Source organism: Melospiza georgiana, chromosome 6 (assembly GCF_028018845.1).
Source record: "Melospiza georgiana isolate bMelGeo1 chromosome 6, bMelGeo1.pri, whole genome shotgun sequence".
Taxonomy (NCBI): Eukaryota; Metazoa; Chordata; class Aves; order Passeriformes; family Passerellidae; genus Melospiza; species Melospiza georgiana.
The window spans coordinates 37357125-37377855 of NC_080435.1; the positions used below are offsets into that span (position 1 = coordinate 37357125).

General features: G+C 35.9%; 1 protein-coding gene across 4 annotated transcripts in view; it reads right to left on the reverse strand.

Moving 5' to 3' along the window:
• Positions 1 to 556: 556 nt before the first annotated feature.
• The window catches only part of HEATR5A (HEAT repeat containing 5A), a 64178-nt gene continuing 44003 nt past the window's right edge, over positions 557 to 20731 (reverse strand). For 3 of the 4 annotated variants that reach the window (XM_058026404.1, XM_058026401.1, XM_058026405.1), the window contains 15 exons: positions 20047 to 20185; positions 19033 to 19212; positions 17980 to 18219; positions 17080 to 17261; positions 15319 to 15387; positions 14715 to 14894; positions 12531 to 12765; positions 11907 to 12155; positions 10413 to 10540; positions 9343 to 9490; positions 8399 to 8671; positions 5685 to 5909; positions 4061 to 4215; positions 2490 to 2703; positions 557 to 2212 (listed from right to left, as the gene is read on the reverse strand). In XM_058026404.1, the coding sequence (XP_057882387.1) occupies positions 1911 to 2212; positions 2490 to 2703; positions 4061 to 4215; positions 5685 to 5909; positions 8399 to 8671; positions 9343 to 9490; positions 10413 to 10540; positions 11907 to 12155; positions 12531 to 12765; positions 14715 to 14894; positions 15319 to 15387; positions 17080 to 17261; positions 17980 to 18219; positions 19033 to 19212; positions 20047 to 20185 (2919 nt within the window). In that variant the 3' untranslated portion in view covers positions 557 to 1910. The remainder of the gene's footprint in view (positions 2213 to 2489; positions 2704 to 4060; positions 4216 to 5684; positions 5910 to 8398; positions 8672 to 9342; positions 9491 to 10412; positions 10541 to 11906; positions 12156 to 12530; positions 12766 to 14714; positions 14895 to 15318; positions 15388 to 17079; positions 17262 to 17979; positions 18220 to 19032; positions 19213 to 20046; positions 20186 to 20731) is intronic. The other variant, XM_058026402.1, reaches the window with a different exon arrangement.

A 20731-nucleotide genomic window follows, 5' to 3' on the forward strand; every position in this document is an offset into this window, starting at 1 on the left:
CAAAATATTTGGCCATTTTGATAACAAACATGACTTGACTTCAATCTAAATGTTGTTAAGTTTCCTAAGAATCTATGATTTTCCAGAAGCAGCCTTGGGAAACAAATCAAAAGAAAAAAAACCCACCAGTAAACTTGGAAGGGTAAAGCAACATGATAAAAAATAAGAATGAGATAAAGATGAATAACTGCCAAATCTAACACAAGTCCCTTTTAACAGCTAGCAACTACAGATTTGACTTCAATGAAGAGGTGGAACACAGGACTTGTGGTTCTGCATGGAAAGATGGAAGGCATCTCATCCATCTTCTCACAGTTTTCACATTTCAGCATTTGGCACAAAACAGAGATTTACACATAAAAAAATCTCCCTGGTCCTACTTATTTACTCATTGTGCTATTCACAACAGAGTAAGACCTGCAATGTCAAGTCCCAGACCTTGATGCAACCAACCCAAATATTCATTATTTGTTTCCTTGAGGCAGAATACAACAATTTTTTCTGATACACAAGTCTTTTGAGTTCCTCTGCTATTGGATAAAATAACTAAGACAAATTTTAAGTGAAGAAAATTAGCTTTATTTATGTAAATTAGAAAAAAGAATTGTTAGAACTTTGGTCAAATTGTTAATTCTGTACAATTTACAATTATATTTACATACAAAACTTCTAGTAAAATACAGTACATCACACTCTTCCTGAGTCACAGTGTGTTTCTCAGTTCTGTAAATAGTTTTTTCTTCTTCCTTTTAAAGCAATTAGATTCAAGAAGGAAATAGTATCCTCAGTTTGACAGTGTTTGGTTTAGGTAATACTGTATTAAGAAAGAAGTCAATACATTGTACTTAGAAAATACTTCGTAGCCATTGCAGTTTTGATAGTTATTTTTCTATATTAAAATATGTTCCTTGCTAAAAATGTTAATTACATACTTCTTATTATGAGCTTGTTGCACTCTATTTAAAGACACAAGACAAGGTGGCTTCAAATACTTCCATCTCTCACTCCAGAGATACAGAAATCAGGTTACAGGTACACATCAGTGATCATTCAAAGATCAGGAACATCCATCCACTTAGAGCAGAGGTCTGAATTGAGGCACAGTATGTTAAGATTGCTGTCCAGTCCTGGACAGGATATGTAAGCTATTGCCTGGCTCCCCTAACAAACTTACCAAAGCACACATCCTGAAAAGTGAGACTGAGTCAAGCAGCAAGGCACCAAGCCTGTCAATCCTCACACATGCATGGCACTCCCACTCTGGACAGAGCCACAGTCCCCAGCGAGGGGCTGTACAGCTGCATTGCACAGCATTTGCTACATCTTGGCCAGCTCAAGATGTTATTAGGATTAAAGCTATCCATATTAACTTTACTGAGTTGAATTTTCTGAGATCAACATAAACTGTTATAAGGCTTACAAGGATATTTAATCTGTTTAATGAATGATGCAGTGTGTTAAATTAGTAATTAGCATAGATTGCAACTTGTAAGTAAATTTATGTCCCTGTTAAATCCAAAACCCAATTACAGTAACTAATTTTTGACAAATATTAATTTTTAAAAAAACTTTACTTAATGGCTAAGTGTGGGATGCTCTTAAATATATCTATGGTAAAGTACGCTATATTTTTTTTAACATAGGCATGTGCATTTCTGATATTTTAGTCCAAAATAATAAAAAAATACAGATTTGATGACCTCTCATTTACTCATAGTGTTTAGAGATATTTAAGAAGTCTTTCACTAAGAGAATTTTACCTAGAATTTTGCTTTCTCTTAAAAACTTTCTGTAATACTTCAGCACAAACTGAAATACATGATACCAACTCACAACAATCCTTTGATTAGAAATTAAAAGGGAATTTTTTGCTGTTGACATCAAAGTGCATAAAATGACAATATGGGGCTTTAAAGAAAATTGGTCTTCAGCTGAATGCTTGAACTTTTCCCAGGATTTTTTGCATGTTTAGTAGTCTTCACTTTGATGCTTTCTTGATTGCCTTTAATAGCTGACTCAAGCCTGGCTTTCATAGTTGGAGAGGAGGCCATTAGTTTTTTAAAAACTGATGAATATTGTGGACCAATCTGCATCAGAGTTTGCAAAGCAAACTCATGTAGATTTTTTGCCGAGATTGTAGCAGAAACCAGCGCATTTTCATCCAAAAGAAAGGAAATGAGGATGGGAAGAAAGCAGGCCACCAAGTGAGCACCTATAAACATGGAAAACAGAACTTAAATACACAATTTTCAAAAATAGTGTCAAATTCTAACTGGAAGTATTTCTCTAAGTTAACATGTAATTCAAACTGTAAAGCTGCAAATGTTAGCTGAACTGTAGGGTAAAAAACCCAACATTCCTGTGAGCAATTTTCCTGGCAATTAGTGTTCAGGACTGAATTCCTAGTGGTCATTTTGGTTTTAGTTTGTTATTTATGGCAACTTTGAGCCTTTTTAATGCTTTGGGTCCAAGAAATGGAAGAAACTTACGGTGCTGTTCCTCAGCAGCAGCAGTCAGAGCTGTAACCACCTTTATTCCTTCCTGAATGACTTGAAGTTCAGCAGCATTTTCAGGTTTTGCTTTTTCTGTTTCCTGCAGTTTCCCCACAATGGATGGCGCTAAAGAATGGATATAAGGGTATGACACAGTTTTGTTTGGATGCTGAAAGATGGAGTGCAGCAGCTGGTAGCATTTACACTGTACCTAAAGGGAAAATGAAACTTGCAGTTAAAAAGCATTATAGTTCAAAATACATCTCTGGGTGTTCTAAATCTAACAGCTTGTCAGATAAAATTTTTGGGAGAGAGAAAAATGTGCTTCACAACTTTAAAATTCATCAGGTTGTAGGCTGCTGATGTATAATACTTTACAGGACTATTATAACTTGTAATCAATTGTTAATAGAAACCAGATCATGCATTCTGTTTCTTTCCATCAAATTTTATATCTTCTGACATTTTTGAGGTAAGGAAAAAATACTATTTCTGTTTGAAGACTAGTATTATTTTGAAAATACTCTCTTCTTAGCAAAAGTGCAATACCAAAAAAGTGGTACTTAAAATAAAAGCAATATCTCTTTCAAACTGTAGGTACAATTTTAAAATGCCTTAAATGATGCAGGGGCTTGCATCTCTTTGGAAGTCAATAGGACTGAAACTGCCGAGTTCCTACATAATTTCCAAATGGCTCTGATGCCTAAACACTTGGATGAAATTTGCAAATGCATGCTAATATTTCCTTGCAGTCATATTTGGCATTTTCAGTTTCCTAACAGTGAAAACTAAAGTTTACAATACTGGGAATGTACTGATACTTAAAAAAGTATTGTCTTACAGTTATTTCTCAAGTAAATGAAACTTTAATTTTCTATTACTACACAAATAGATATAGTGGAGATGCAAGAAAAGCAGCTTACACAGAATTCTAACAAATACAAGATCTGATGGATGTTATTTTCAGAGCCGAACTTTGAAAGTGAAAAAAAAGCCATTTGTATAAATACTTTTTTTCACTGATACATTTCTTTTGGTGAAGGATAGTAATACATGAATTGTGGCACTATAATCTAATGCCACTACATGAAAATATTTATGCTAGGTCAGAACAAAACATGAATCTAGTTCAGTAAGCTGCATCCAGCAGCGGCCAGGAGCTGATGTTTATGGACAGTACCAGTTTTGTAGTGGTACTTGCTCCAGCTCCCAAAGACTCACAGCTGAGGGATTTCCTGTGCAAAAGACACTTTCTGTGTGCTGAAGATAAAATGAATAAAATTTGACAGGTGCCTGCAACACCACACAACTGTATTGTGTACTTAGCAACGTATAAAGCACTGAGTCTGATACAGTAAAAGAACAGGAATACAGAATTGCATACAGAACAATAATTAAATGCGCTGCTGGACATGTTCTTTTCTTGCTCACTTGTTCAAACTTTATTTTAAAATACAACAGATATAGTCAGGAGAGAATTAATTTCTATTAACACAGAGGAACAACTAAAATGAGCTAATATTCATTTAGTGTGGTAGTGATGTTCCATTAACTTCACTAGTACTTACAAGAGGATCTTTTGAGTCAAGTGTTGTTTTAAACTTCTCAATACAACGCTTCTGAAGGCACTCTACAGTAGTAACTTCTGGGCTGGTGGACATAACAAATACTGTAATAGCAGTGAGAAGGCTTATTTCATCGAGTTCTTGGAGAAGGCCATCTACTACCAACAAAGTAAGAAAATTGTTAGATTTGCATTAAAAATTCTACGAGTTTAAGTGGCACAAAGAGGTGGAATAGAAATATAAATGTCTATGTTTCTTTAGTTTTCAAATATACAAAATCCTCTGATACAGTGGGGTGGACTTTTACTGCAACAAAAGATAAGGACAAAATGGGAATTCAGGGGTGATCATATGCATATTTAGAAATTATAGCATAGTTCTATTCCATTGTTTCTTTGCATAAAGTACAATAAATATCTTTGAAGAGCTGGTATGAGATATTAAAGTGCAATCTATTTGAGAACATAAAATTTGCATTTAGAATATATATTCTTTTGCTGTAAGTTTTAAACAATTTTGTAAAGAGAAGTTCCAACAACAAATTACAATGTAAGAGATTAAACAAAAGGAACAATGAAAATACTATGAACTCGGGAAGTTGAAGCAGCAGCACACAGCAAACTGATTCAAGACAAAAAATTCTTTTTTTGCACTACTGTTTTAATAACCTTTGCTTCACTTGAGACACTAGCTCTTAGTGGAGAACCTGCACTCAGTGAACAGCTGTCTTTTATGCTCTGCTGTACACTGAAGCCATAGCTCCTGTTTATGCCGTCATCCATGGAATTACACTGTGGCACCAAATAACACAGGAGTAAGCCTGCAAACCCACTGTCCTGGTTTCAGCTGGGGTACAGCTAATTTCTTCTCAGCAGCTGTTGCAGTGCTGTGGTTTGGATTCAGAATGACAATGGTGTTGATAATACACTGATGTTTTGGTTTTTGCTAAGCTGTGTTTATCCTAAGTCAAGGACTTTTCCCATAGTCTCATGCTGTGCCAGTGAGAAGATAAGCAAATGAAACTGGGAGGGAGCATAGCTCAGATGGGTGTCTTGAACTGACCAAAGGGGTATTCCACACCATACAACATCATGCCCAGTAAATAAACTGGAGGCAGTTACTTGGAAGGCCAGATGATCTGGGTTCAGGAAGCGGGGGTCTGGCATTGGTCAGAGGGTGGTAAGCAACTAAACAGTACATCACTTGTTTTTCTCTTTTTGTTATCATTATTATTATCATTTACCATTATTACTTTCTTTTCCTTAGTGTCAATTATTACACTGTTCTTACCTCAACATACAAGTTTTACTGTGTGATTCTTCTCCCCACTCCACTAAGGTGGGGGGAAGAGGGAGTCGGGGTTCAGTGAGTGGCTGCGTGGTGCCCAATTTCCAGCTGGGCTTAAATCATGACACCCACATTTATACTTTTATAGATGATGACTTCTCATATGGACTGCAGGGACAAGACAGCACTATAGTGTCAACAGTGCTTAGTAACCAGCTAATTCTCTTGTGACTAAGAAGTCTCTTTTTAGATATGCATGAATTTGATTTAAATAAAACAAAACAACATTTCACACAAACATATCTCATTTTTAACTCATAAACCCAGTATCTGTGCCTACCTTGATCCCAACAGTCAAGCACTGTGACCAAAGCACTACGTAGAAGATCAGTCCAAGCATTCTGACTCTTCTCTGCTCGAGCCATTGGAGAAGACAAGAGTCCTTTCAGAGCTTGTAGAGATGCAGCAACTGTCAGAGGTAATTGGCCATCTCGCAATTTCACAGCTGTTTCTTTAAGTACCCCAATAATTAGGTACAAAATAGTAGGAAGAACTGAAACACTTCCTGGAAAACAATGCAAATTAATTTCACAGAAATTTAAAAAAATGCAGGTACTTTTTACATTTAAAAAATTGAGGCAGTTTTCTTGGATTCTCATTTTAATGTATAATTTATAATTTTTAAGCATATCTGTGAATAGAGGCACTGGTAATTTGAAGAAAAGATTTGAAATACCATGTGGACTCCTATGGCAAACAGGGAGTCAGACTGCTTAAGTGAACTTAAACCTCTTCTCCTTTAAAATAAGCATTGTATATCTTTTCCTTGATGGTTTTATTATATGAAGTGTGGAATTATGTCATATTCAGAGAAAAGTAAGAACAGAACCACAGAGGAGGTGGTTCTCAGGGAAGAGAAGACATGAAGGTATACAAAGTATAGCAGAGTATACAGTATACACTAGTATACATACTGGTACATGGTAAATTCTTTGTATATACTACAATATAGAAAGAAGAGTAGAAAACAAAGTACAAGCATTTAAGTATATTTTGCATGTGAAGACAATACAGTGAAGGAAATTAACAGGGGGTAATTTCAAAACTGGCAACAGGAAACACTTCTATCACATGATATGTGGTTAGCTAAGGATGCCATTGCTCCAGGAAATCACTGAAGTCAAGAATTTATTAAGAGTAATAAGGACTCCAGAATAAATATATGTATAAAACCCCCTAGAATTTGAATAGAAGCCCCCCCAAAAAAACATACTGGAAAAGAGAAGACCTGAGTAGAGAGGCAGATTGTTCCATAGGCTAATAAAGAGATTTTCTTGTCTGAGAATCTGATAGTTGACTAGTCATAATAAGAGACCATAAAAAATGTTTTAAAATTCACAGGAATAATTTGGCATAGCAGTTTCACTTATTTTTAAGTCTTTCAATCTAATAGTAATATACAATTCTGCATATATTGGAAGTAACCTAGAAATCTGCATACTTATGTGTTGCTCCTGTCCTAAATTATGACTCAGCAAAGGACAGATTTAAGCATATGGCTTAATATGCTTATCTCATTTCCTAAATAGCAAAATGCTTATGTTTCTAAGATTCTAATATACTAATATTCATGAGAGACCTGTTGAATAGTGAGAGTCTCTGGCTATGCATAAGTATTTTCTGAAGCTGAGGACATCTATTTTTGAACAGCCAGTCTTTGAAAATTTACTGCTGGAATTCAGTAGGAAATGTAGGTCATGAACATTATTTACTTGCAAATTTTTTTATGCAAACGTATCATGAACAGGTGCCTGAAGTAAGAGACATGGCAGCCACAGGACTGTAACTTCAGTTACCTACTAAAGGGGAAAAATTATGCAATTCCACAGAGGAATTCTCATCTCTTTGATTATGTGAGCCAACTTTTGGAGCTGCTTCTTCATTCAACTGACTATATAAGCAAGCCTAAGGTCCTCTTTTTATTTACCTGAACAAAATGCTTAACCTCTCTACTGTAAACGTTCCCTGTGGTCTGATCCTACAAGGTGTTTGTGCAATAACATGGACAGCCAAAGACAAAAGTAACTACAGTGAGAAAAAATCCCAGATTATTTTTCATACAAGATAGTTGTCCTCAGATCTAGGTGATGCTATGTTTATTTCCTTTCACTTTAAACTGATAAATAACGGGCTGCAGATGGAAATGAGAAATGCATATCATCACATTACAAGACTGCAAGGGCTATACTCCATTTATTCCATTTGGAGCATCATATTCTCCATAGAAGAGTCATTTAACAGAGAACAATTTTTTTTAAAAAAGAAGAAATTTTCAGGGGTGGTATATGCCTGAGATTTGTGTAAGGAGTAACAACAATACTTAAGGTGGGAACAACAGAGGAGTAGGGCAGAAATGGTTTGTATGTGTGGCTGTAACAGTACTGAAAGTTTATTTTTATATATACATATACATATATATATACACATATATATACATATATACATATGTATACATATATATAAATATATACATATATATACATATATATATGTATGAATATGATATTGAAGCTTGGTGGTGGGGAACCATCCTGAAGTTGGGAGTGACTCCAAAATGAATCATGGGAAAAGTCAACTAATCTGAGAATTCGACCATAACTGCTTGCAGCCGTTTGTTAATGTTCAAAGGATGGAAAGCTAACATCACACATCTCTCTTTTAAATTTTATTTATGTCTGCATTATAAATTCTAGAAAAGACAACTCAAGTAGAATATAATCATGTAGCTGTTGTACACTTCCCTGTAGAAAATGAATCTATTAATTGCACTGCTATAGGGTGGGAGAAAATGAGAAACTACTAATTTAATTGCTTCAGTTTTGTAACTTGTTTTGCAATTTGACAGTCAAAAAATAATAAGAAAAGGAAGCTGTCACAAGCAAATCAACAAAACTTGCTGCCAGACGTAGCCAGCTAAGAAAATCGGGTAATAACAAAGGGACAGAAGGGCCTAATAGTCTTTCATTTATCTTTTGTTGTGATGAAATAGCATACCTTCAGGAGAGCAGATTGCAGGAACATCAGAGAGAATAACTAATGCTGCTGCTACAAGTCTACTTCCATCTTCTGACAGCAACAGATGTTTTCCAGGTGGAACTGCAGGGCTACAAGTCAATTTAGGGTTGAGCTGGGGAAGCTGTCTGACAAGAATACAAACACACAGCTCCAGTGTTGCGAAGACCAATGATTTCCCAGGCACCAGTCCCCCTGTGTCTTTGCCCTCTCCAAATTCTGGTAATGTTTCCTTTTCTGCAGCACCATCATCAACTGAAAGAAAAACAAGAAATATGGCAGAAGTCTGCAGGCTGTGACTTGTTTTCAAAAAGTTTACTTCTTAAGACTGTTTCAGTACCAAACTATAATCTTGACACATATATATGTGCATGGGTATGTATTCAAAATCCTACTAGCAAACACCCATCCTTCTGAATAAGCAAACTATGCAGTGATTGCCAAAAGACAAAAGGCTGCACAATAGACTTTGACATACAAAATCCTGAGGCACCAAGCCAATGTGATATCACCTGATACAAGCACTTTGAGTCTACTCCCAGTTTTTTCCTTTTAGACAATGAATGTGAGGAAGTTACAACCAGAATAACTATTGGAACCTGGCTTGTAACAGCTGTGTGTGCCAAGTCTGTCCATCGCTCAGTTTTAGCTGACCCCAGCTTTGCACTGGAACTCCTCCCTCCCTGACCAGCTCCAGTTTCTGCAGTTTTTCTCCTCACTTTCTGCCCTCTGTTCAACACCTAAACCACCTGCTATTATACCACCTGAATTTCTTATTTTAGGAACCTGGACTGTCTTAAGTAAACTAGAATTAGAATCCAATTGTGAAAGACTTCAATTAAGACACATCTCAGAAACCAGATTTCCAAGAAAGAATTGCTTTAGCCCTGATCACAGCTATTCAAACATCTCACACAGTACTGTACCTTCTGCACTTCTCCGCTTTTCCTTCACATGTTCTTGTGCTGCAAAGAGAATCAAGCGAACTACTTCAAGGGCAGCAAGCTGAATATCAGGTGACTCTCTGGTCAGTATCAGTCGATGCAAAACATTCAGCAGCTCTACACCCAACTCCTACAGCAAGAAAAACATCTAACACATTTTAATTTTAATGCAGGAGTTTTTGGAACTTGTTAATACTTGTTAAAGCCAACAGTATTACTCTGATTTATTTCACTAAGGAACACAATGTAATTGACACAATCACAGGAGTTGGCATTTTCTTCACCATCCAGCTCCTAGCTCCCAGTAACAGCAGTCCCTATCAATTCTCCCAACAAAATAGCTATCACAGTTATTTAAGATATAGGGGACTTAAAACAACTAAAAAGCCAAAGCAATCTTTATCTTCTGGCTTCTTAACTCTTGAAGGTGGGGACACTGCATTGCACCTCTCCTACACTTTATGCATTTCCTTGGACAGAGCATCAACAATCAGCAGAACTTAGCCACGTCCACAGGCTCGACCACTTTCACTGGGTCAGGCAATTGCATGGCATACAGGATGGTATAAACCTTAATTTAAAGGGAAAAAAAAAAAGAAATTTCAGTTTACTACTTCTTTTTAGGATCACTGTTGTGGTGTGTGGGTTTTTTTTTTGGTTTTGCCTTTTTTCTTCTTTTAGTATCACTGCTTTTGTCCAGTCTTCTTTTACTGACTTTGATTTTTACAACAGAATTAATTCAACTATGCCTTGATAGAGAGAGAGTAAGAGAACTCTCTTTTCTGGAATTTTGTCTTTACCTGGCTTTCATCCTATTTATCTACTTACTCCTTCCTGATGAAACGTCCTCAAATTCTCTGCCCCTCACCTTACAGGTTCCACATTGTATTCTTTTTTATCTCCTCCCTCTAGAGCTTTGGATTTGGGTGAAGCATATAACTTACCTACTACTTATATGTTGAAGATTCCTGGAAGTACAAGAGACTGTAAAGGCACTGTTCAGACTAAAACTATGCCTTAATTCTGAGGGGCATTTGGTCATTATGCATTACCTGATCACCACCTATTTTGGACCTTGGCCACGGAACATCGAAGAGTGCCTGCAGGGCATGTAAGCAGGCAATAATGTTCTCCATTGCTGCATCTGATCCAGGAGAGCACAGGAACTCCACACTAATTCCTGTAAGCATCAGAAAAATACCCCCAATGTGTACTTGAAATTTTAAGAACTAATTTTTTCCACTACTAAGTAACCTCACAGAAAGCCGAGCAACTATAGAAGTAGCATTTTAAATGAAGTCATCTCCTATTGCTAATATCTTGGGGCAAGACCTCTATATCCATCAAAACCATGACAGAAACTTCACCTTCTAGACAGTATGAGGCCTAATGATAATTGGCTACTAACATAAATAAAACCCCAGCAATTTGCGAATAAAACACGAGGTCTAATGAACCAACAGAACAATTCATAACTCCTCAAAATACTGGAGATAACCTTCATATAAACTGCAATCTATATTCTCATCCCAGCTGTACAGCTGTAATTCCAAAATGTGTGATGACTTGTGTCATCACTATGTCCACTAAATAACAGCTGTGCAACAGAAAAGCAGTTTTAAATTTTCAGTTTCTTGGTAGGGAATGAAAATTAAAATGCTACTTTATTCAAAAGCAGAATAAACAAGCCATATGGCCATGGTCAAATACAGGAAATTTGATGTACTAAGCAGTAGAGGAAGCAGCTTTTGTACCAGAGGTCCCACTTCTAACTGAGAGAGCAATGGAGTTCAAAGGAGACCTGATTCTCTGCAGAAGGACTGGGATTCAAAGGCAGACATATGTAACAAAGTCACACAAACTCATTCCAAAAAGGGATTACAAAAAAAAAAAAGATACAAAAGAGAGGCCAAGAACAAAATATAACCAGAAATGCCTAATTGTGTAAACTTAGAGAACTGGAACTGAATTCAACTACCTGATTAGCTCCTGCAGTAGTGGAGGATTGACACCTTTATATGAATGTAAGGAAACATTTCTTTACTGTGTGGGTGACTGAGCACTGGCACAGGATGCCCAGAGAGGTTCATTCTCTATCCACACAGATATTCAAAAGCTGTCTGGACAGCAGTTGGCTTTATGTCCCTCTGCTTGAGCAGGAGGTGGACACAATGATCTCCACAAGTCCCTTCCTATACCTATAAACTATTGTGTGATGTAAAACTGTCCTTCAGTGAAAGCAATCCATACACTCTGTAACTGTACTGGTACAAACACTGTAAAATCCACCCTTGAACTTGCACATTTATGAGCAGAGCAATAAGCATTTGTTTAAGGTTCGTTTAGCTCAGTGTTTTTTGTACCACATTTGGGGAAATGCCTTACAATTTTCTCACTAGGACTTAAAATATTTCTGACTGCATGTTTTTCCAAAAGATGCAATACTGAATGATACAGTTAAATTTGAATAATTAAAAATTTATTTGCTAACATTATCTACATTTTGAGTTACAGCATCTAGGCAGACTATGCACTCACTCACTAACCCAAGATAAGATGAAATCTGTCGGTATTCACATCCTCAGGAGATTTCACCAAGGGTCTGGTAGAAGAATCTTGACACATGGTAGTTGGGGTAACAGGTCTGGAGAGATTTGTAACTCCTTCATCTGGATCAACAACAATGAAACCTGTGCTAGTGAGCCATAAAGCTGTAGCATAAAGTATCAGTGCCCAGGAGCTGTAGTAATGAGGTCTGGCATTTTCAATTGTCTCTGCTGTATAAAATGTACCACCTACAAGAAAAGAAATTAGTTTTAAAGGTGTATTTTATTTTCAACTACTGTATTTTCTCATTCTTAAAATGGGATTGTGTTCTATGTATGACTATTTTTTAATGTTTGGTATTAAAATTCAGGCCGATGAGGGCACTTCATTTACATTTATTTGGACAGAATTCAATAGATTACCTAATTCTTCTTTCCCACATAAAAATAGCCACCAAATAAGAATATCACTCTTCACATCCATGAAACCTCTGTTCTCAAAAACAGTCCTGATCTTTAAATAAGTAGGCTTATTCTCCACACCATTTAATCTTACTATGATCTTAACACAAGTCAGTTTGCTTACAAGGGACTTAGAAAAACGTAACTAATTTGCCTTTTTACCTTCAGCAGGTAGTTGTGATGCATATTCTGGAGGCAAAGTTAAGAGAGCAAAATCCTGAAGTGCAGCAAGCCAGAGCTTGCTCAGTGTTCCAAGATCAGCCTGTACCAAGTCCAGAAGACCACTGGCCGAAAATGTTACATCTCTGTAGCTTTCTTCAGATGAGTTTACAATTTTTAAACTGTGCTTGTGTGTATCACATTGATTTTTCTGCTTTTCAATTGCAACTATGTAAACCTGTTGATATATTTGGATAGAGAGTTACAAATATTAATACTTGGAAAACTACTGCGATCACTAGCATGACTGCCTGTTGAACAGGCATGAGATTTCCTAGAATCTATTTCTGCTTCAAGTCCAGTAAGCATGGGTGAATAAGCCCTTTTCCTCTAAATGTTCTGAATCCTTTCCCCAGCTACTTATGATGCAAGAATCTCCCAAAAGGGGAAAACTACTAAAATTCCTACCTGCAATTAAGTACCCTGCTCTTAAAAAGTAATACATTATTTGTCCAGTTTTTGCTTCCAACCATCAAACCCTGTTACAGCTACAGAACTGAAGAACTATCAAATAATATACCTATAATAATTATTCAGAAACAACAGTTAAACCCTTCCTAAATCTTTTTGAAACCGAAATGCTACATGGCACTTCTCGAAATTATGTGTTGCTTCATGTTAGCAGTACAGAATGAAGAGTACAATTTTGCATACTTGGCAAACTTTGGGTATTACCATTTATAGATTAATTTCAGTGTAATTTTCCTAGATACCTCTCTGGTTATCAGAAAGATAGAATTGAAAAAAGTTTCAGACAAACAACCCTCTGTAGTGTCTCCAAAATGCCCCTGGAGGGAAGCTCTTCTCAATTATAAAGGACACATTTAGATTCAATGAATCTCAAGTCAGCTTTGTTGAATACTAGTTCCCTGCAATTATGATTTCTGCATCTTTTTAATGTTTGCCAGTTGTAGTGGGTTGCCCCAGAGAAGCAACTAAACACACACCAAGCCCTTGTCTCACACCTCCCTGCAGCAATAGGATGGGGGAATTCCGCCAATTTCTGTAAAAAAGAAATAGGTAAGATTCTAAGGGAGAAGGAACTGCCTAGGGCTTAAGTGAAATATTTGCAAATTACAGCTCACAAAAGTTTATAGGAAACTACAGAGTTTCCTTTGAAGAATTCTAGTGATCTTAATAATAGGCTAGAACAATCTACAGATCTTCACTTCTGACAGCTGAGTCTCACATCTAGTCTGAATTTTGTCCTGGCTTCTGACCAGTGAAAGGTTGTTACATGCTATTAAAAACCTTTTCTTCATGTAATGATTTCAAATTTATCATGGTACTTTATCTTTTCCTGAAAAGATTAAATAGACCAATCTATTTAAATCTCTCAATGAAAGCACATTTTCAAGATTTTTATTCCCACCTGCTAGCTTGTCTCCAAGGGCTTTGCTATTTTGTCAATATTTGTTCTCAAATATGCACATGAAACATTGGTATATTTTTTTGCAGATGTTTACATAAAAACTACCTAATGCCTACTTTCTCCTCCAAAGTATCTTCCTGGTTGTACACTGAAATATCATCCACGTTCATAACATGCTCATCTTTAGCTGGTTATCAACCATCAGCATCCAAGGCCATTATCACCACATTCTAACACCCATCTTTTGGAAGTGGTGTGCATGGTTCACATTTTTGACTGTTAAATATTTAAGCTTGCATTTACACATATCAAAACAAGCCTTCACATGAGCTGGCTTTATTTTAACTAAAGTAGTATTGAGCTGACAATATTAATTTAAAATATATATTTCCAAGATATGAAATATCAATAGGCAGTGAGAAAAGTTATACCTATTTAAAACAGCACATTGAGTGGACCATCACCGTACATATCATCAACCATTTCTAACATACAATTTCAAATCAATATTGAACTATTCAAATATATTAAGGAATTTGTATTTTTAAGTATGATACATTATTCTTATTATATTACAACAAAACCTGTTTAATGAGCAGTGTATTTGTCAAGTTTACAAAGTTCATGTACTTTCAGAGGTAGCACAGCAAAGCATCAGCACCTTCTATATAAAGAAGCATGTTAGAAATTCCTGAAAATTCTGTCTGACTCACCTACCCAATATAAGACTAACATTGCAGAGCTGTTATACTAACCTCTGCCCAAGCCTTAAGGACAGCCAGTACCTCCATAGTAGAGGTGCTTTCATTATATTGTTCATTTTGTGCTTCTTTTCCAGCCTGCACTTTGAGCAAAGAGGACACGAGCAGCTGGTGAACCCTTCGGAGGTCATTAAGATCACTGACTACACCACTTGCTATCCAGGCACTGCACACCTAGTGTTGTGAAACAGAAACAATGAGGAACAAGCAAAAAACACCACTGCATACTCTTTTTTCCATCTGTAAAATTATGAAAGCCAGATTTAATTTCTACCAAGACAGAGTTACTCTCAGACAATAACAAATGTTGAATGACATCCCAGTTTAGTATACTTTACCACTGAAAACCAAAACATTAGTAGGGTGTTACAAAAAATGGCAAAAATATCAACTGCAACTAAGTTTCTCAAAAGACTTTAAAGTGACAATAATCTTTGAGTTGTCACAATATAGAGGTAACATAAGTGACATTATTTTTTGTGAATGGAGGATTTAAAGTTAGAGGATTTATTTCCTTTTTCTTGTGTTGCTTATCCATCAAAAATAAATAAATTCAGAGGGTCTATTACCTAAGAGACTTCTGACTTTCAACACTTGCCTGACAAGCTTTTGCTGTGACATCAGGAGGAGTTTCAGGAGCAAAGGCAGGCCTAAGTGCTGCTCCAACCTAAACAGAAGTTATACAACATTTAATACATAGTGAACGATTGACTAAATACTTACTTTTCATAATCAGACTTTGTTACAATTTTCCTTTATAAAGTATAGCTCCTTTGTCCTTTTTTCACAGATTGTTTCAGTGAGGTTAAAGAGCAGAGAAACAGTTTCAGTCATATTTTTATTGTTTTGCCTACACTGAAGACATTGTTCTCTTTGAGGGAGTCTTCATTGCTGACTCTTATTTTCTTGTGCAGTCTAAAACAGAAACAGTAATGTCTTCCTTCCTGAATGCCTGACTTGATGAGGAGCCCACCAAAAAAAAAGCAACATTCTGAACCATGAAAGACTTTGCAAGACACTTAGCTAGTGACATTTCCTTACTCAGAAAAAATACAGATTTAAGAAAACAGCTAACTGAAGCTGGTCAACTTTGGAAAGTGAAAAAGTGTGGGGAGAGCACAAACCCCATTTACCTAATAAAGAATGCATAAACACAAAGTTACTGGGCTGCAGACGTTTTATCCACTCTCACTGTTGAAAACCATTTCATTAAAGTCTAATAAAAGATTCCCTAGCTGCTTTAGCATGTATCTGAAAATTCATATTTAAGTTTGATATACTACACTTGCATCCCAAAGAGCAAGTACTACAATAAATGTTTGTGAAAGAAGTGAAAGGATTTGTTTTTAATGGCAATTAATGACAATTTCTTAAGAGCCTCTAAAGTTGAGACTTCATTTATGGAACTTGAGAACTAGATGTTAGGAAGTCATTACTTAAGTCCAGAAGATTTATATCCATCTTTTTCTGGATTATTATGATGTTTTTAGGAAAAAAAATCTGACAATGTAGACTTGATTAACAGTTTGACATCCCTTAAACTTATGTCTTAAACAGCTAATGAGATCTGTGCACAGTATTAGCAGAAACACATTAAAGGTACAGAAGCTTAAAAGGAAAATTATTAGCTTTACTTGTGACCTGCATGATGGTTTTGGACAGCAAGGACAGATGGTTTATTATTTTCCCTTGACAGCTTTAGACTAGACCAAGGAACTTCCTTCCCACAAAGGAGTGCCAAAAAATAGAATTATAATGGCAAAAGCAAGATCAAAGTAGGTCAGGATGTCTTTAATGTCTCTCCAATTCTATGAGAGAAAGTGATCTGACCTATTCAGTTCCTGCTAGAAATTGAAGCTATATGAGGCTTAACACAGTTGTCTGTCATATTTAACAGAAGTGTGGTATGGAATGCTAAATGACTAGGACATCTTTTCTCTAAATCTAAACCAAGACTTAACAGAAACAGAGTACAATCCACACTTCTCTTGTTTATTGGCCAAGATCTCCAAATGTAATAGCTGCTGTGCAAAGGCTACTTATTTCTAAGCAGAGTTTAAAATTACAGTTATTCCTAATACTTCTTGCAATACTTTCACACTCTTGAAACCAATGCTTTCCAAAAAAATCCCACCAATGATCTATTTTGGTTTTTGTTGTGTTCAAGAGGGAAGAATGAAACTTGAAAAACTTTGAAGCTAAAAAATTATACACCAACTGAAAAGACGATTTCTAATGAAGTCCAAACAAAGTAACAATACTTTAACTGAAATCCAGCTCTGTACCTACACACTGTAAATGCAAATTTCTTTTAGTAATTGACTCTAAACTTTTGAAAGTTATTATCAATGGTGCTTACATTGGCTTGATACTGCTCCAGGATTACATGACCTGGAAACTCTGGTTCTGGAACAGCTGCAAATTTCCGAACAATAATTTGCAACACTTGAAGCCCAGAAAGACGAAGTTGATCACTGTGATCTGTGGCAGCCATAAAAGCCATACGGACCAAGTCAGCTAAATGCAGTACCAAAAAGTCATCTGAAAACAGAAATTTAAAAAAGAAAATAGTTTTATTAGATTTAAATTTAGACATAATGTGCTTTATAAGACTGTTCCCAACTGTTTTCAAAGTGCATATTTTACATTTTACCTTAATATGTAGCAAGGATTCACTTCAGGCAGCTTACACATAGATCAATTTTACTTGGCTACCTTATGTTAGCTGATCAAGTCTGCTTTCCATTTAAATGTAGGAAAAAAGTACTTAGAAGAAAGTATAAATATCTTCATGAATGAGACCTTCTAAAAAAGTGTTGAGGAAAACACCTCCAGATAAACACAGAGTGGTACTGAAAAATGGCCCTGTATTTCTACTGGTGATTATGCAAATCATGGAAAGAAAAAAAGTGGCATTTTTTTAAGTCATACTCCCAGACACCAAACTGTGATGTTGTAGGCTGGTGCCAGCTATCACTTGTGACTGCCAGTGTTTATGCAGAAACAAAGCCTTCCTACACATACACCATGGTACTATAACCAGGAAACTGAGTGTAAATGCTGTAGTAAGATGCCATTCTTTTAGCAAATAAAAATTTCTCTACTCCTTAAAGAATACAGGATTACAATCAGAGTAATTAGAGGCTTTATTGATTACAAACAACAAATTTATTATTAATTTCACTAAGATGCAAAGAGCTAATACTTATTTTAAGCATACTTTGCACTCTATGAAATTCTTCCAGTGCTTAACACATACCTCTTGAATCACGTTGTTTCCTTTCCTGAGCCAAAGTTATATCAAAATGTGCACTGCCTGCATTTTCACACTGGCTTATAATTTTACAAACACACTCTGCAGCAAAAACTCTGGTGGACCATCGTGGATTTCGGAAAGGATGGAACCTGTCATCACTGTCAGATGTTAATACAGATACATCATCCCCTTTGGCAGTTTCCTCTTCTTGAGTGGTATCTATTGATGCTACTGTATTGAAATCTGTATTTTGGACACAGAAGGGAAAAAAACAAACATAATATTCTTTCTTACTATAACTGAAACCTACTAAAAGAAATCTCTTCGAAGTCTATCTCTAAACTCAAATTCATGGTGACTCCCTTAAAGTAAATGCTAGAATTCAAATATAATGAAACTGTCAACATTTAGTTGATATTACTTGCTGAAACACAAGATTAATACCACAAAAATAAATAAAGAACTGCAGTGAAAGAAGCAAAAGAAAAAAAAAACTTTTAAAATTATTGTGATGTATTAGAAGCATTAGTACTGTTCCAAATAAAAAAAAAATCTAAATGCAAGAAGTTTTCCTCCTGCACTGCAGGTTTAAAGAATTTCCTTCACCCCCACTAATATTCAGCACAGTAATTGATTTTGTGTGCTCAAGAGTTCCATTATGATGTAACAGGCCTCCATTAGTTCTACCACTAATAGAAGAACTGGTCAGAATACTTTTCTTGGAGGTAATTGCACAGGACTCACAAGCTCAAACCATTGCTATATTTCCATTTCTGCTATGGAAATGAACTAAGAGCAATAATTAAATCAACAAGCAAGACATCCTAAGATGTTTAGAAGAACTTGTTCAATGGGGAGAGGGCAATCAGAAGAGAGAAAGGCATATTCCTCTGAAGGAACTAAGTTAAAAGATCCAATCTTGCAATATGAATGACAATTATACATTTCAAAAATGGCAAACATTCAAGAAACTTTAATGCTTTCCCTCAGTGGCACAGTGTACTGTTGCAGGCCTTATTTTGATTGTGTTCTCAGCTACAGTGTATTAAGACTTACCAGCAGAGGCAGCAAGAACATCTTTACAAAGCTTCAGCCAAAAGGAGAGCTTCTCAACTGCCATTGAAGTAAGCATATGAGTCAGGGTCTCTTTGATATCTTGGCACAATCTTGGGTCCAATTCTTTGTCCAGCAAGCCCAGCAATGCCCCCTCCAGGCCTATTTCTCTGATGTTCACATCTGCTAAGAACAAAGGCTGTGAGTTGAGTACTGTGTATCAGAAAACTGGATTAATGACAACAGAAACCCCACTAAAGGTTGCACACAGAGTATCTTGTGAAAAAGTAATTACTAGCCCTGAAATATTTTTAAAATCATTTTATTTTTCACTTTAACACTTCAGCTAACTTATGAATACAAAACAGATGTTGAGCTTTTACAGAAAGATAGTAACAACAGGAAGAAAGTTACCCCATCAAGAAATAAGAATCCTACTCTAAATTTCAGAGCATTACCATCCCGTAAGCATCTAGATCCTGAAAAAAAAATCACTTACCTTACTTTATAAGGCAATTCTAAAACAATGTTTTAACTTGAAATGGAAGTTAAAACTGTTCTCCAAAAAAAACACAAAACCAAACATAATGAAATAATTTGTTAAATTAATATGACCAATATTACAAATTTTAAATATCAGCAGTTTTAAAAGATGGCTATATTCTATTTATTCTGAAAATTTCCAAATGAGCTTGAATTGAAAGCTGAAGTGAAATAAATTTTTAACACCACTCACTCACAGAAAGGCACAGGAGGATGAACTAGTGATCACTCCCAGGCCTTTTAGCAAAAAGTTAATACAACAGCTGCTGGCTAGATGAGCATGTATTTCCCTGCAACTCCCCTTGCATTTCCTCATTTCATAATAATTTTTTACTATACAGACAACTGAGGTAGAAAATGTTTTGAGTTTAAGATTTCAAGAGTATTGCAAAATTTTCACTCTCTTAGCAAAGTGTGTTTAAAATTCACTATCCATATGCCAAGCTTTTTGATCTCAAAATTTCAATACATTACCTGGAGTAAAATCTTCTTTGCTCTCTTTCACTAGTGCAACAGCATATTCTGACACTTCAGCAGCTTCTCTCTGCACAAGCTGACGTAAGCAAGCTACCACTGCACGTCTCAGCAACAAGTATGAGCTACAGAGATTCATCTGAAACATGCAAGAAGATACAGTAAGATGGCTAACAAACCTCTGTGGCAATACTTCAGTAAGGCTGGTATTTTCTGAACACTTGCAGCTATAGCAAATCTGTTAAGTCAGTAAACATGTAATTGATGCTCTTTTTGGTCAGCTTTTTTTTTTTAACCCCCAAATGAAAATTTTTGCAAGTCCTGTAATCAATTTTACAAAACTTTTAGCATTTTCTCTACAAAGGCAACTTACAATATTGGTTTGATGCTGAATCCACCTCTCAACCAATATTGTACAAAAACTGCCAATAACTTCAATGCCAGGTGAATCATGGTAACTAACTCTGATTAGTGGGTATATGCATACTGTGGGCTTGAAAATTCAGAACAAGTCATTATCAGATGTAACTAGAGAAATGTCAGTGAAACCAAAGGTGAGAGAGTCAATCAGGCCTTAGTAAAACAGAACTCCATGCATGAAAGGAAGTTTATAAAGGCAAAGAGAACACTGCTGCAGTTTCATTGGAAAAAAAATTATATACTCAGTTTACATTAAATTATGTTT